The 15,778-nt window shown below is 46.4% G+C and overlaps 1 protein-coding gene across 1 annotated transcript in view; it reads right to left on the minus strand.

Moving 5' to 3' along the window:
• Nucleotides 1-225: 225 nt before the first annotated feature.
• Nucleotides 226-15,778, minus strand: part of LOC144170108 (adipokinetic hormone/corazonin-related peptide receptor variant I-like) — a 78,689-nt gene continuing 63,136 nt past the window's right edge. Inside the window, exons 2-3 of the mRNA XM_077699679.1 lie at nt 4,483-4,687; nt 226-2,821 (exon numbers count right to left, since the gene is read on the minus strand). Of these exons, the coding sequence (XP_077555805.1) occupies nt 2,217-2,821; nt 4,483-4,687 (810 nt within the window). The 3' untranslated portion in view covers nt 226-2,216. The remainder of the gene's footprint in view (nt 2,822-4,482; nt 4,688-15,778) is intronic.

A 15,778-nucleotide genomic window follows, 5' to 3' on the forward strand; every position in this document is an offset into this window, starting at 1 on the left:
AGACCTGGGCTGGATACGATAGTTGGAGAAGCGACAACAGGTGGACCACCAGGGAAGCGGTGTGGCTGTCGAGAGGCGGAACCGTGACTAAGTTGGCAGTATATATATATATATATATATATATATATATATATATATATATATATATATATATATATATATATATATATATATATATATATATATATATATATATATATATATATATATATATACATATATATATATATATATATATCATAATTGGGAGTTCCCCGGGCTCGTTGAATGAACAGAGACAGGAAGCCAACGGCCAAGAACGGCAAGGGCGGCACGAGGAAATAGTTAGGCTGTTTTCTCGTTTTAAAGCAATTTTTTTAGTTCCGTAAAAGGAATTTGGAATTTTAGGTACGAAATGAAGTTGATTGATTGTGGGGTTTAACGCGCCGACGCAACGAAGGCGATGAGGCGCGCTTTAGAAATGAAGTTCCGGAAAACGTGCCCCGAGGGTTGGATCCGAACCCACAACTTTTGGATGAGGCGTCCGATGTTTTTCCAAAGCGGCTGTATTCCCCTCCCTTTCTGACGCGCTACGCTTAGAGATGGCAGGCAGTGACGATGTGAGAAGCCGGGGTGAAAGGAACCTTCTTTTTAACCACCGTGATCTGTCAAGAGCAGTCGACTGGCGGGGAAAGCCATTATGCTACCTGCAGCGCCAACCCTCCCAGAACTGAAGCCCTCACTACACCTCCCGCTTTTCTAATAGGAGACGAGGGGCTGGTTGAGTTTAGACAAAAAGGAAAGCCATCAGTGAAGAACGCAACGGATGGCATAGAGGCTTTGACGCTTGAAAATTGGAATTTTGAAATGTCAGGAAAATAAGAAAATGAAGAAAACGTGAGTCGAGGATGGGATCCAAACCCGCAACCGACGCTTGTGGATGACAAGTTCGCTTAATTACCGTACGTGCACTCGTAGCGCTAGTCCGCATTAGTTGTTGTATACTATTTCGCTCTCGCACAAATGTGATACATGCACAGGGGATGCTGTATCTTTAAAAGAACCTCTTACGCCGCGCAGCAATCGAACGCAGAAAACAACCTTCACAAAAGAGGATGCTCCGCTCACTTACTGCTTTTGTTAAAGACTTCACAACACGATTAGGACCTGGTGCGTTCTAGCTATCCCGCTACCGGGTGTAGCTGACGGTACCGGGTACCGTCAGTACCGGGTAACGGTACCGGGTCTAGCTGAAAATACGTGAGCTGTTTCAAGGCAGCTAGGAGCAGTCCGCGATATTCACGAAAGCTACCAGCATACGGCTGGGAAAGGAGAGCTCCTACACGCACACAACCCCAATTCCTTATGGCAGCTTGTGTAAACGACAATAAGTTGAAAGCAGAATTGTTCCAGTCGGTTACACAGAAAATGCCGTTGGTGGCATACAGCAGGTACATCTTTCCAGTATTTAACGCGGAAACAACTTTCAGCTTCGGACCGTGCACTAGAGGCTGCAACCGAACCTATGGTAAGTATACACCGTTACACTGAAGAAGTCTGTATTTTGTCAGCACACGGTCACTCAGTACACGGCACTCAAACTCCTTAGCAGCAGAACCGTTGAAGATACGTGCCATTGTTTAAAAAGAGGGCGAATCTTGTGGACAATTGACGGCAACCAGACTTGCTTTGGGGGCAATCGATGGACAGTTCTGCTGGCTTAATTTCAATGGTTGAGTATAGAGGACTGCTTTCGGCTTGCCATGTTTAATGTCTTCACACAAATCACTGTGTAAAGCCAATTTTATATCACGCTGAAAAAAACAAACAAATGTGTACACCAAAGCGGCTGTGAAAGGGTATTGATGCTGTAATGCGACCAGGTTAATTGCTTTATGAAGAAAAAAAAACAAGAAAAAGCAAGAGAATAAGCTAGAGTCCCATGCACCGGTAATTTTCAGTGTTTCAACCTGATGTCCCCCTACATAAGCTCTTAACTACACACCGCCAATCACAATGTTTCTTGTTCGTTATGGGGCCTTGTACAGCTAGCACTTTTCATAAAGCTGGGCACTTCTTCAACAAGAGCAAATCCGTAATTGTCCTTCAAGAAAAGCACCGAAGGTCTGCTAACACAGCATTGTCCGCGCACCTTCCTTTCCAGTCTAAGGACAAGACAGTTTGCGGTGAGCTTGACGCGATGACCGCCTTCCACTCGCCCGTGGTGTCGAAGTCTCTCATATGCTCTGCGGCGATGGCTTGAAAGCGTGGCCGTTCATGGCGCAGCGGCCACCCATCGTCATAGAGGTGTGCCTCACTTCGAGCTGAGCGTGGCTCGCTCCCCCGTCGTGCTTGTCGAGCACCGAGCGCACGTCATGTCCGTCGGACGAACACAGCGAGCAGCAGTCGCGGGTGAACTCGACCCTGTGGCCGGGTGTGGTGGGCACCCACGAGTTGACGGTCTGCTTCGAGGGCTTGCGCGTGAGCACGCACTGGTTCTGGCGCACCTGCAGCAGCCACGGGCACGAGCCATGGCAGCAGGCCTTGCGGAAGCTGGACGTGAAGCTGCCGTAGACGAGCGGGTTGACGCACGAGTTGGAGACGGCGAACATGAAGAGGGACGACTGCAGGTAGCCGTCCACGTTGCCGGCGCTCTCGGAGTCGATCTGGTACCAGAGCACCATCACCACGTACGGGGTCCAGCACAGGAAAAAGGCAAGCACGATGATGATGGTCAGCCGCAGGGTCCGGTTGCGCGCTCGGATCATGTGCCGCACGTCCGAGCGACGCAGGCGCAATCGGCCAGGCGGCGCCTGCAGCTCCGGTAGCACCGTGTGGTCGACTGTGGTTGGGGGACAGAGGGGGAGAAATGAGCCCTCTGCATGCCTGAAGGGCCAAATAAACTCATACACCGCCATTTCTACCATTGTACAAATTTTTCAGCAATTTAGAGAAGTGTTGCGGTTAGAATTTGTTTTACGTGAGGGCTGAAGTTTCGATTTACAGATGCACAATAAGATGAATGGCCGAATGATACGTGGGCAATACACGATGTGGTAAAGCCTGAGTACAAAAAATAAGCGTACACTGATCCCTAATGTCGGCTTCACCTCAGTACCCAAGTGCATTACGGGAAAATATGTTTGAGGGGCAATATCAGCCGTCATGTAATAATATAGAGGCCGTAGGACCATTTCTTAATGTTTATTATTTTTTCCATACGCCCAAAGTTGGTCAACGTTCGGTCTGACGTTGGTGGTGATAGGCTAGGTCCTACCTATAGACATCTTCGCTCTAAAAAGAGCACCCAGAAAGTGCAAGGCAAGCAAACGCTTAGACGGATGCTAACGTATGCGAACTCAAACGTTAGCAAGAACACATCGCCCCCTCCTCCCCACACACACACACACAGAAAAAAAAGAAAAATGGAGAAATTAGAACTTCTAAAGAAGGAACACTGCTGCAGCTACGGTTAATTATAATACTGGTAGGAGGAAATATCGCAGTGATTCTAACTCTTCTATCGGGGTAATATTTGTATTGGTTGTAGGACCTTGCATTTAACAATTAAATTCGATTATCGGTATTTAATACTCCTTTTAACATTAATGTCTGCTTAGAGTATATATATATATATATATATATCTGAAGTTTTTCAAAAATCTGTCCGGTTTGATTGGAACACTCAGCGGCAGCTATAAATACTGTGTTATTAGTATCTGCAATCTGCCGGAAAACACTAAAAGTGTGCTTCTAGAAAGCAAAGCTGGGTCTAAATTTACGCAGTCGGGGTGGTTTCTTCGGGTGTCTCGTTTTTACGCTTTCGTTGGTTTTCCTTGCTTTGCTTGTATGAGTTAGTTTGTCTATCTTATGCAACTTTGCCTGATATGTTAGTTTTTTATGCTGTGCCTGCAAAGTTCATTGTGTACGCGGAAATTTACTTAGAATATTGGCAACTAGTATTCTCTAAAAATTTCTGTATTAATTCCTTTACAGTTTGACAACATACCGAAATAAATTTTAAACTAAACCTGCGTTGAAAAAGTGGCTGCCTGTGTCGCTCCGATTACGCTGTTACCATGGCGCAGTAATTTAAAGATTTTACTGCCATGCTAAAAGTGTGCTTTTTTACTGAGGGTTCTTGGTATTTTACAGTAAACTTTCTTGTCCGAGTTCAATTCTGTCCTCACCCTTTATAAGTCCGTTCGGGCCCATTTAGTTTACCTTGAGACCGGTTAGTTTACACTAGTCCACCTTGTGGTGGTGGAGCTATAAATAGGCTTGGTACGATTCAGCGAATTATTTTTGGTCAAGCTGATATTTGAATTGCTCATGTCAGACTATGGTCAAACGTGTGGCACACGGCGTGTTTTAAAGCGTGAGTAAGATATTTCGGTTCACTTTGAAACCTACATTTCAATGTGAAGGTCTTCCGGCTTGTGGCAATGCGTACACACCTGATGCAACACAACACGCGCACAGCACCAAATAGTGCGTCCTTACTATGTGACTCCCTGGACTGGCGGTGTATCTCCCACAGGATGCGGCAGTAGCAGACCACGATGGCCGCCAGAGGCACGCCGTACAGCGCTAGCAGGCAGAACAGGTTGTACGCCTTCTCGTGCCACGGCACCGCGAAGAAGGCGAAGGTGACGCACTGCTTGAAGCCCGGCATTGAGGGGTGCTCCATCACGCGGAAGATCACCGCCTGCACGAGCGCACACAGCGACCGGTGAGACAGCAGGAAAGGCCAGGATGTTGGGATGTCTGCGAAGTACATTGGGGACGAGCGTGATTTAACTGTTCTGTGCTGGCACGGAGGTGGGTGTTCAAAAGCCGATAAGGCAGGTCAAGGTGCAACATTGGCTGGTGACATCACTTGATCGCATCTACGCCACAACGAGCCAACTTTTACATTTACATTTCTAAAAATTTATAAACACCAAAAATAAACCTGTGCGAAGTAGGAAATGGTAACAAGAAGTTTCGAGGCAAGTTTTGTAACACACCAACAATAAACCGCACAGGTATCCAAACATAGTCATCGGACGCACCGGCATTCAAAGCCTTCAAAGCCCTTCAAAGGACATCGTCCTCTTTGTGCCTGTAGCTGGGCAACCGTTGCTATTTTGTCCATGTGACCTATCACGCCTGCCATTTTATCGTGAACAGCGTCAAAATATGATCGAACGCGAGAGTTTGCATGGAACTTGGGAAAGCTTCCATTGGGACGTTTGCCATATTATTTGCAAGCTTACGGTGATGCTGCGATGGGTTCGGCAAGGCGTTTAGAATGGTAGGCGCGGTTCAAGAGCACAGAATATCAATGAAAGAAGGTGAGGGTTGGAAATGATTATGTCCAATTAAAATTCGATAACTGGAATGCCCTTCTGCTGACACAACATAAAAGCCGGTGGAAGTCATTGGGAGATGCCGTCACCAACAATAGCAGTTAACTGACGTGAATGAAGTAGGGAGGAAGTTTTACTTGGCGCTGCGCAACGAAGGCGAACTAACAGAGACTCTTGTAGCTATCGTCTGAGCCACTGTAAAAATATGCGCCTCAGTAACGAGCGAATTTGTACCGGAAGGAAGAAATCAGACTAAGTCAACAACTAAAAGAAAGTTCATATTTGGGCTAGATAGTGTGTTGCAAGAGCTTGGGAAAGAGCGTAGAGCCGACGCGAGCATGCCAGACAGCGCAGAGAGCGTACATCGTACGAGTTTTAGCCAGTTGGTAATCCATAATCAACCAATTTGGCCTAAGTAGATGTATTCGCTAAGTAGATACTTGGGCCACGTTGTGACCCCAGATCCCAACCATGAGGCAGAGATAATTCGAAGCATAAAAATTGGGTGGAGTGCATTCGGCAGGCATTCTCTGATAATGAATGGCAGCCTACCATTAAGGGACAAGAAAAGAGCGGAGTGGGTCAGGGAACAAACGCGTGTTAAGGATATATTGGTAGAAATTAAGAAGAAGAAATGGACGTGGGCAGGGCATGTAATGCGAAGGCAATATAACCGTTGGTCAAGAAGGCAAGCGTTGCAGGGGGCGGAAGAAAGTTAGATGGTCAGATGAGATCGAGAAGTTTGCGGGGATAAATTGGTCCTAGTTAGCACAGGACCGGGGTAATTGGAGAATAATAGGAGAGGCCTTTGCCCTGCAGTGAGCGTAGATAGGCTGGTGATGATGATGATGAATCAACCAACGTTAAGCAAGAAAAAAATCAAATGACGGATGAGGCAGACAACGGTAGGTGCAAGCCAAAGCCAGAAATCTAACCTTTAACGCAGATTAACAGCAAGTCGTGTGGTAGGGAATATTAAAAATCTTCAGTGTTGACTGCGAGGGCATAGAACCCACCCGCCAACGCTTAATTAAAAAACCGAAATCGTGCTCGGAATTCCTTACTCTAAAAAAGGTCAACCACTTCCAAGAAACCCTTGTTGCGCTGCAGGAACCCCGTTGCACATTTTTGCCAGGTATACCCTATCAGAAGTGAGTATTCCAAAAAGTGTATGGACGCAATGGGCCTTAGCGGTGAAAAACACCCCAAGACCCACCTTAGCACTGATTTCCATCCGCTTGACAGCAATGTCAAGACTGAGTTTTCGCACAATTAATTAGATGCGAAGCATCTCATGGTCGGGGCTATGTCCCTCCCTTGTCGTTGTCGTTGTTGCGCCGTCCACACCCCCACTGAGCATGCTCTGCTTGCTGAACGCCCAGTGGCTTCTGGAGCGACAGTGTTGCCGGTGTCTTCCTGGGCCGGCACGAGACGAGCACGCTACCTCTTTAAGGGCTCCTGGAGCGACAGTGTTGCCGGCGTCTTCCTGGGCCGGCACGAGACGAGCACGCTACCCCTTTAAGGGCTCCTGGAGCGACAGTGTTTCCGGTGTCTTCCTGGGCCGGCACGAGACGAGCACGCTTCACGCGCCTTCGACGTTTAATCGTCGTCGTCGGCAGCGGCGTGCGTCGGCGAGTCTCGGCGGGCCGCGATTACAAGCAGCCCACAACCATCCGGGGAACGTGCATCGATCTCATCTTCGGCAACTTTAGGGTTCATCCACTACAACAGCCCTTGACTTATTTCACAGGCCATAAGGCGGTTATAATCAAAACGGAACGCCAACCACAGCTCGACGTCACCTACGTTGAACATGGTGATGATGATGCTTAAATAAAGACAAACTCATACCACGTACAACATCTCTCTCTCTCTCTCTCTCTCTCTCTATATATATATATATATATATATATATATAATGCCTCTCCACTCTAACACCCCCCACCCCCCTCCAATAAAATTACACCATCTTCCCGAAGGGGAACCCTGCGTAGTATGCGAAACAGCCATGGGGTCAACGCAATTTCCCATTTCGTAGTTCCGGTAAGTGAAAAGTGTGGTTGTTACCATGTAAACCAAACGGTAATAATAACGGTAGCTACGTACCTCAACCTCAAGGAAACGACGAACTGAAAACTAATGGGCACTTGAATCGACCCCATGCCTGCTTTGCATACTACTCAGGGTTCCCCTACAGAAAGATGGTGTAATTTTTGCTTGCCTTTTCACTCTAGGCAAGGAGACATGCGCACGTGTACGGAAAATGGAGTTAATGACGTCCTGTGCCTTCGCGAAAAACTTGGCATGAGGAAACCCGTACGCCTCCCCTCATCCGACTGTACAAAGCACAAGTTGCTATCTTTAATGTATTAATAGTATATTCACACCATCTGACACCCCCCCCCCCCCCCCCCCTTAAACCTTCTTTCTAATCGTCCGCAACTATACTTGAAAGTTGCCGCACAAATGGCAAGAGTTTAAGAGCAGATGCTCTTGGCCGTACCGCACACTTCGGTTTGCGGCAGAGCATATTATGCCGCACTTAGTAAGTAGGGACAATGTTCCCATCAGTGAAAACATCGTTGTTTAAAGCAGGTGCCGCATCGCGACGAATCGACCGAAAGACATATAGGGCGTTTCGCCACATACTCTCAGCTGTACGGTAAATCTCCTGGGAGTGTGAAAAGCAAGGGCGTCTCTGCCGTGAAGTGCTCTACAATCAGGCGCTAGGTCAGCGGTTTTCATCTTTTGTTAAGGGGATGGCGTGAATACATTGTGCAATTTTGCTCTAAAGCAGGCAGTATATGGCGAAAGGCCTTTTTCGAGCAGCGATCGATTCGTCTCGAGACGGCACCTGCTTTAAACGACATCTTAAATGATGGGAACATTGTACCTCCTTTCTATCGGCGGCACAATATGCCCAGCTTGGAACCAAAGTGCACAGTGCAGCCAATGGCGTCTGCTCCAAAGCTCTTGTAATTTGTACGCAAGTTTCAAGTCTGGCACCTGAAAATTGGAATGGGGGGGCGGGGAGGGGGGGGGGGGGGAGTTGGTAGGTGTGGATGTACTATTGCAACGTAGGTCCTCTAAAAGTGGGATTACCTAAACAATGTTTACTTCCTACCTAAGCAATAACAACTCGTGCCTTGTACAATCGGATAAGGAGCGGAGGTTTAGGGCGCTTCCTCATGCAAGGTTTTTTGCGAAGGTTCAAGAGGTCCTTAGCTCCGTCTAGGTACATGTCTGCACGTGCCTTTGTCTAAAGTATTGATTGATTGTAGGGTTTAACGCACCGACGCAACGCAGGCGATGAGGTGCACGGTATATAGTGGAGGGCTCCGGATTAATTTTGACCACCTGGGCATCTTTAACGTGCGCCGAAATCTCGTACACACGGGCGTTTTTGCTTTTTGCCTCCATCAGTAAACTAAAAAAGGAAGCAAGATATTTGTGCAAGGAGCTCAGCCTTGACAGTTTATTCAAGCAAATCGAAAAAAGCCTTAAGGTGGGTCTTTTTTGCCTCATTGTGGCCATTTTTGCCTCATTGTGGCAATTTTTGCCTCTTGGTGAACAAGGAACCAGTACGGGTTCCGAAACGTCTTTTTACTTTTTTGACTTGGTCCGTGACTGCCTTACTGTTTCTTCATACACTGCCTGACCAGACGAACTTTCGTCGAACCCTTGACTACTAAGGTGGGTCTTAATATGTTTCCATCGCTAAGCCATCGCTAAGACCCATAAAGTTGACACGCAGTTTTGAATAAGCGTTTCTGAAAAACAAATCTGCCAGAAACGTGTTGCGGAGTTCCTGCGGAGCAACATGAGTTTTTTTGGAAGTGGATATTCAGTTTTATACGAGGAATACCGAGGAGGTCGCCGACTTTTTGATGTAGCATTAAGGGTGGGTTTTAATGCCTTTTCATGTCAAATATTCTCTCTTGCGAGATTTAGTGTTAACCTGCGTTAAAGATTTGTTTTTTTGTTTAGTTAGCGCGCTTTCTTTGCCTGGTTCTTCCTTCATGTCGTTCCACTTTTTTGTGCCAAGTTACGAAGAATAAAACCACACTTAGGACAATATACTACTGACTCACACAGCAGATTCATCGAAGCTGCCCTAGCTAGATTACGTATAGGACACACACATGCGGCACACTCCCACCTGCTCACTGGCTCTCCAAGATTCCTGTGCATGACGTGTGGAAGACACATATGCGTAGTGCCCATCCTCATCCAAACCAAGGCAACACGGATTGAAGGCGGGCCAGTTGGTACATAACTGAGTTATAAAACAGCGTCGGAAACAGGACTACATAAAGGGCACACAGACAGGGAGCTGACTAACAACTGAGTTTATTATCACTGAACGGGCAATAAATACGAAAAGTGCGCGAAGAAACATGCGAAGTCCTACGTCCCGTGCCACGGGGAGGTTATCTACAAGATACCACTGTCTTGTAAATGGTCGCAAGTGGGACAAACAGGGCGCTGCCTCAACGATCGTCTTCGGAAGCACGCGTGCGACGTAAGAAACGCCACAGGTAACACACTTGCTGTGCACGCTGCCAAATGCCCAGGCAGCTCGCCTCTCTTTGAGAAAAGCCACGTGCTGGCGAGATACCGGGACCGGATGCGACGAAAGATTAGCGAAGCCTCGGAATTGTATACTCGGGAACAGGAGTGCGTCAGCGCTTTCTCCATTGCTCTCACAGGGAAAGAAATTCACTTTCTTGGTGATACTGTAGATAAGTAGGGCTGTGGTACAAGGCGTGCTAGTTGCTACGAATGTGTTAGTAAAGCATATTACTGTACCTTTCAGAACTCATTGTATTTTGTATTTTGTATTCTTTAGTTGTTATTTCTTTCCTGAAGAAGCATATCACGTGTCTCTTTCTTTTCGTATTTATTGCCCGTTCAGTGACAATAAACTCAGTTGTTAGCCAATGCCCTATCTGTGTGCCCTTTCTGTAGTCCTGTTTCCCGCGCTGTTTTATAACTCAATGCAAGGCACTCGATACAACACGGCGCAAACACTTGCACAATTATAGAGACAACACATTTCATTGCATGAGGCTTCTAAAGCGGATCCCACGTCGACTTGAGACGCTTTACCACCGCTTGCGCCTGAACGCAGCTCTTACCAACTCCTACCGACATCGTCTCGGTCAAACCACACATCGTTATTGCAAGGACAGTGGTTTAGAATAAATTGTTGAGCATATCTTGCTAGAGTGTCCGACATAAATCCAGGAAAGGAACCACCTCACCAAGAAGATCGAGTGTGTCAACAACGTACCTATATCATTAAAAGCTGTACTTGGACCACGGTCATCGCCATCATTTCAGCGAAAAGTTTTGGTTGCAGTGTTTGATTATTTAAATGACATCGGCGTCGCAGAGACAATCTAGAACTCTATATCATCATCCTGTGAGACTACCTGGACTTTTACGTAACCCACGGAAATTCCATGTTACTTTATTTTTTACCTCTTCGTTTTCCCCCCTCTTTTCGCCCTGCTTCCTTTAGCACCGTTATTCCCTTAGCATTCCCTTCCCTGCCGTTATTCTCTTAGTAGCATGTAGGCGAATACATGTCAGCAGACCTCTCTGCTCTCTTCGAATAAAGAGCTCTCTCTCTCTCTCTCTCTCTCTTTCTCTCTCTCTCTCTCTCTCTCTCTCTCTCTCTCTCTCAATTCATTACACTTTTTGGTGACGACCCCGCGCTTTCCACTAGGGGCTGGTTTTTGAGCCCCTATCAGATGTCAATTTTCAGCAACTCATTTGTTATCACGCATGATCACGAACTGGCCCCCTACACCAGCCATCCTCAATGCGTTGTTTTTATTTATTTACTCATTCCTGCTAACGGATTTTGGTATTTATACAACTTTCAGTAAATAAACCATCTCTTGGCGCTCTTTGCCCATAGTCGGCCTTGCGCCAAAAAAGAAAAATTCATTGTCGATTTTTTTGTGCCTAACAATTTTTGGCAGGGGGGCATCAAAAGCAGAGGACTTTCACCCGTATTTTCCACACGGGCCAGCACTGGTTCATAATTTCTGAAGAACATGGAAGTACTCTGCGTGAAGAAGAAAAAAAAAAGAAACATTTTTTCAACTCTGTAGTAAGCCATAACTACTAATCTGCTGGTCAGTGTATGGCCTTTCTCAACCCTAACAAGGTTACAGTCAATTGCGGTGGCGTATCTTTTGGTTTCGTCCTTTTCAAGGCGTAATTTTCTGCGTAGTATTCCAGAGAACCAACAGTGTACTGACTTGTATTTCCACAAAAACACGTAGCTTGAGGAGTGAACACATTTAACCGTTAGAATAGTTTAAAGAGAGACAGCTCGTGGAAGCGAACTTCTAAAAGCAAAAAAGAAACCAACTAGAAATGAACTATTAAAATCAAGAGGTCCTATCTGATACACCACCCTCACGTGCTGAAGGCAAATACAAGAAACGCACGCACAAAAAACAGAAACACACAAAATAAGCTACTGATTATCAAAATTTCTATTCTTTTTTCTTTCCTGATAAAAATGTGTACTATTCATATATAAAAAGTTCGCTGCTCGCACACTTCCTCAACTTTTATAGGCGCTTGCATAAAATTGGAGTCGTAAGATTTGCCTGCACAAATCCTTCGTTCATATTTCACGGTGTAGAAAATACAAAGCATTATGCCTACTTCGGCAAGCACAGCGCCCGTGATTTTACTTCGGGTTTGTTGCTATTAATTCACGCTACTTTGTTTCTTAGTTCAAACATCAAAACCAGGCACACTCAACCATGCATTTTTACCAATTGTAAATTTATTGCATTCAAAGCACACTGAACGAAAGCGAGTTAGGTTGCAACTACTGCTTTAAAAGTCAGGATCAGTAAAGTTTCGGACTACAAGCCGTGTTCCTAAAGTGGCATGGGAATTAGCAATAAAATTGGAAATTTCGCACCAAGGCATGTTATAATCGACACGCTTTCCGTTTAATCGTGGTCAGGCAAGTTGCGAACTATGAAAACGAAAGAACATTTCCCCTAGAATAACAGAAGCTTGTAACCGTTGCAAACAAAACACTATTATGGTGCCATTTATCGGTACAGGGGATGTTCTAAGAGCAGTCTCTAATTCGATTCTGTTCACTAAAAGCAGATGGACACCGTAAGCCGCTCTGTTCGTTTAGCTCGAGAAAGGTCGAACAAGCATAGAGGCTAAGTTTTCGCAACATGTGCAAACCAGGCTTGGTACCTGGATCGATAAAACATCGATCTCAACTTACTCCAGCAGTTGAGAACATTTTAGAGTGCTTGCGCAAAGGCTATTCAGGCCTATTTTTTGTACTCACGTTGAACAGACATTTCAGCCCTAACGTCTATGCAACCAGTCTGCGAACGCCTAACGCTTTCAGTACAACAGTCGAAATACACCAAAGGTGCGTTCTAGAGACCACGGTCTTCATGAGATGGGTCGGTGGACGGGAAGCTAAAAGCATTTATCTGTTTGTCATATTGTTTTACAGCGAAAACCATTTTGGGGTGTTACCGATGGAAAGTTTGATCGGCCAGGTAACAAGAACCTCTAAGTTTTCCTCTAAAGGTTGCTTCACGGCACGCGAAGTTGCATTGCGGTGGAGACTGTAACACGGAGTTACCATAGAAAAGATGTTTCGCCTGCCCCCGTATCCGCAGCACATTAGGGTAATCAAATTTTTGAAAATTTCATGGTAGAAAAAATGAAGGAAGCTCACACTAACGCGTAAGATTTGAAGGTAGCGAAGGTGTACGCAACATTCACGACCATCACGAAGGTTTAAGACCACGATTGCAGCAAATTTTCTACTTCTTCGCTGCCGCAACGACCTTCACTCTATCTTTGTTGCTATAAGTGTGAGCTTCTTTTAATTTTTTTTGGAAGTGATAATCATTGGACATCACCTTGGAGCTGCGTACGCTATGGCGTGTCTTTCTCGTTACGAGCAAGTGTTGGCATGATCACGGCGAACGCTAGAGTTTTTCTGGGCAATTTCGGCCAATCTCCCTAAGTGGGTAGCTAGTCTTGATAAACGTGCGCCGGGGACGCTGGGAAGTCGCCGTGTGGCACGCACACATGAGCGCTTGGCATTTTCTTGGTTTAATTAACCCCCGGGCGGTCGCCGCAGTCTTGGCCAATCTCCCTAAGTGGGTATGCTTGGCTTGACAAACGTGCGCAAGGGACGCTGGGTGGTCGCCGCGATGCCCGTGCTCACAAGCGCACTCTTAGGCGATTTCTTGGTATTTTTTTTTACTGCGAAATTGTTCAACACCTTCTCTGTTGAAAATAAACACCTTTTACGTATTTTCAGTACCTGCATAAACATTGTTGTCTCGATGTTAGGAGGTAGCGGGTTGAGCGAGGTTGGTAAGGCTGACTATGGTGCATGTTTGATACGCCTGTCCGCGTCTATTTACCAGTCGTTACCGACACTTTTTCACAGAAGTCCCACAAGTAATAATGCATTTGCGTGCTTGCAGTGTGAACTCATCACAACTCGGTGAAAGCTTTTCGGAAGCTTTCGATTGTAGTTTTCAAGGGCTCCTTTTAATGCGAACGCATTAATACATGAAAAATATGGTTGCTAAGCCGTTCATTCTAAGAAGTCCCCGTTGGTCGGCTTCACCACAACGCTCCCGAACTCATTTTAAATGCGACGCAGTGGGCAAAGTCTGAGATTGATGAGGCCCAACATGCAATTAGACTCATAAGGGGGGCGTCACATAAAGCGTGCAGGGTGTTTTGGATCGACCTATAATTAACTTCGCGCAGATCTTTCCAAATGCATGGTACAGGCCCGGTCCCTTATGCCGAAGTGTGGCTCATGTGGGCGTTACATCAACAACTCTTCGTGCTCTGCTGCTCGATATTCGCTGCCGACCGACTGTACGCAGTTTACAAAAAAAAAAGAAACTTCCACACACCCCAGACGTCGCCTCGCCAAAGCTAAGGGACTATGCGCGCAAGGCACTCGTACTTTTCCTGTTAAAGCGAAGCTTTCTTTGCCCCACCGGTGGTTCTCTCATCGCGCCAAACGCCCTACCCGAAAGCCAACTTTCCACGATCCAGCGCCTGAGAGAAAAAGAAAATGTTTACCGTGGCCAGAATCAAACCAGGGCCCCCCGCGTTATGAAGCCGACGTATCCGGTTGCGCCATTCAGACACGGTCAAAGCAGTTGGGATTTTAAACTTTGACTTTTACTCTGGTTGCATGGCAGAAAGCTTCGCGTTGTCACCATCCTTCTCTTACTAAAGGGGCTTTGATATCTTGTTTGGACAAATCACGTCATTATTCTGTACTAACAAAGGGTCATTTAGGTATGAAAATTAGGCGCGACCTCGTAGCAAAATTTTGTAGTTAAACGTGCTTACGGCACTCTCAAAATTTTTCAAGACCGCAGCTCTTAGCTGCCCGCTCCTGCGGTTGGCCGGTGTCGGCGTCGCCGCCGCTATCGCCCAGCGAACAAAAGGTTGGCGCACGGGAGAGTGAAAGAGGGAGAATGCACGTCGCAGCGAAGAGCTAAAGATGGCAATAGCGAAGGTAGATCCCGTAGTAAAGGGGACAAAGGTATACAGCGGAAGCATGAGGTGAACGAGGAGAAGGAGGCTATGACGAAGTGCTCACAGTACAGCCCTCGAGCGGACGTGCGTGCTTTGAGCGGCGTCGGCGTCAGCTTCCTGGGTAAGGTAGGCGGGTAGCACGCCTCCACCAATACCACAATTGGAGACAGCGGTGAAGGAACGGCGGTATATCAGCGGTAGCCTAGGGGTGCATGAACCGGAGTGGTCTGTAGCTGTACATGTATGCAGGCCTGTCTCAAATTCTTTGCCTCTCCATGTCGAGGAATTGAAACACCGAAAAAGGTGCGAACAAATTTCGCATTAGAGAGTATCCTAAACATCGGCGATTTTCCTTTTTTTTTTTTTAGACTGAGCACTGTCCCTGAAATTCTATTTCTTGATTGTGCAATTTCCCATGGTCAGCTCAAACAGATCCGAACTTCGCTAATGCAAATCTACATTTCAAAAGCGCATGTTTACCTGGAAGTTGATGGTTGCCACAAAAGGGCAGAATAGAGGGAAAACGTGTTTGCTGCGTTAGAGGCTTCGTCGCAAAATCTGTCAGCATCCGAACATAGATGTAGCGAAATTGAATTCGTGGAGAAAGCGGAGAAAGAGTTTGCTTTGATGTACAGGCTGTTCCGGAGTGCCTATTTTCAAGGTACACAACAACCCAGTGCTTCTCCAGAACTTGACGTCATTGAAATGAATACTCCGTGATTGCGGGCATAGGTCAAACAACAAATTCAATCGCAAACACTTTGTTCTTGAATGACGTCAAATCCCTGAGAAGTTCCGCGGTTGTTGCGGACATTGAAAACAACAACTACCACTCACCGAAGGGGGAGAACGACATAATG

The sequence above is a fragment of the Haemaphysalis longicornis genome, unplaced genomic scaffold (genome assembly GCF_048455015.1).
Source record: "Haemaphysalis longicornis isolate Haplotype H1 unplaced genomic scaffold, Haemaphysalis longicornis Haplotype H1 scaffold_2, whole genome shotgun sequence".
NCBI classification, from domain to species: Eukaryota; Metazoa; Arthropoda; class Arachnida; order Ixodida; family Ixodidae; genus Haemaphysalis; species Haemaphysalis longicornis.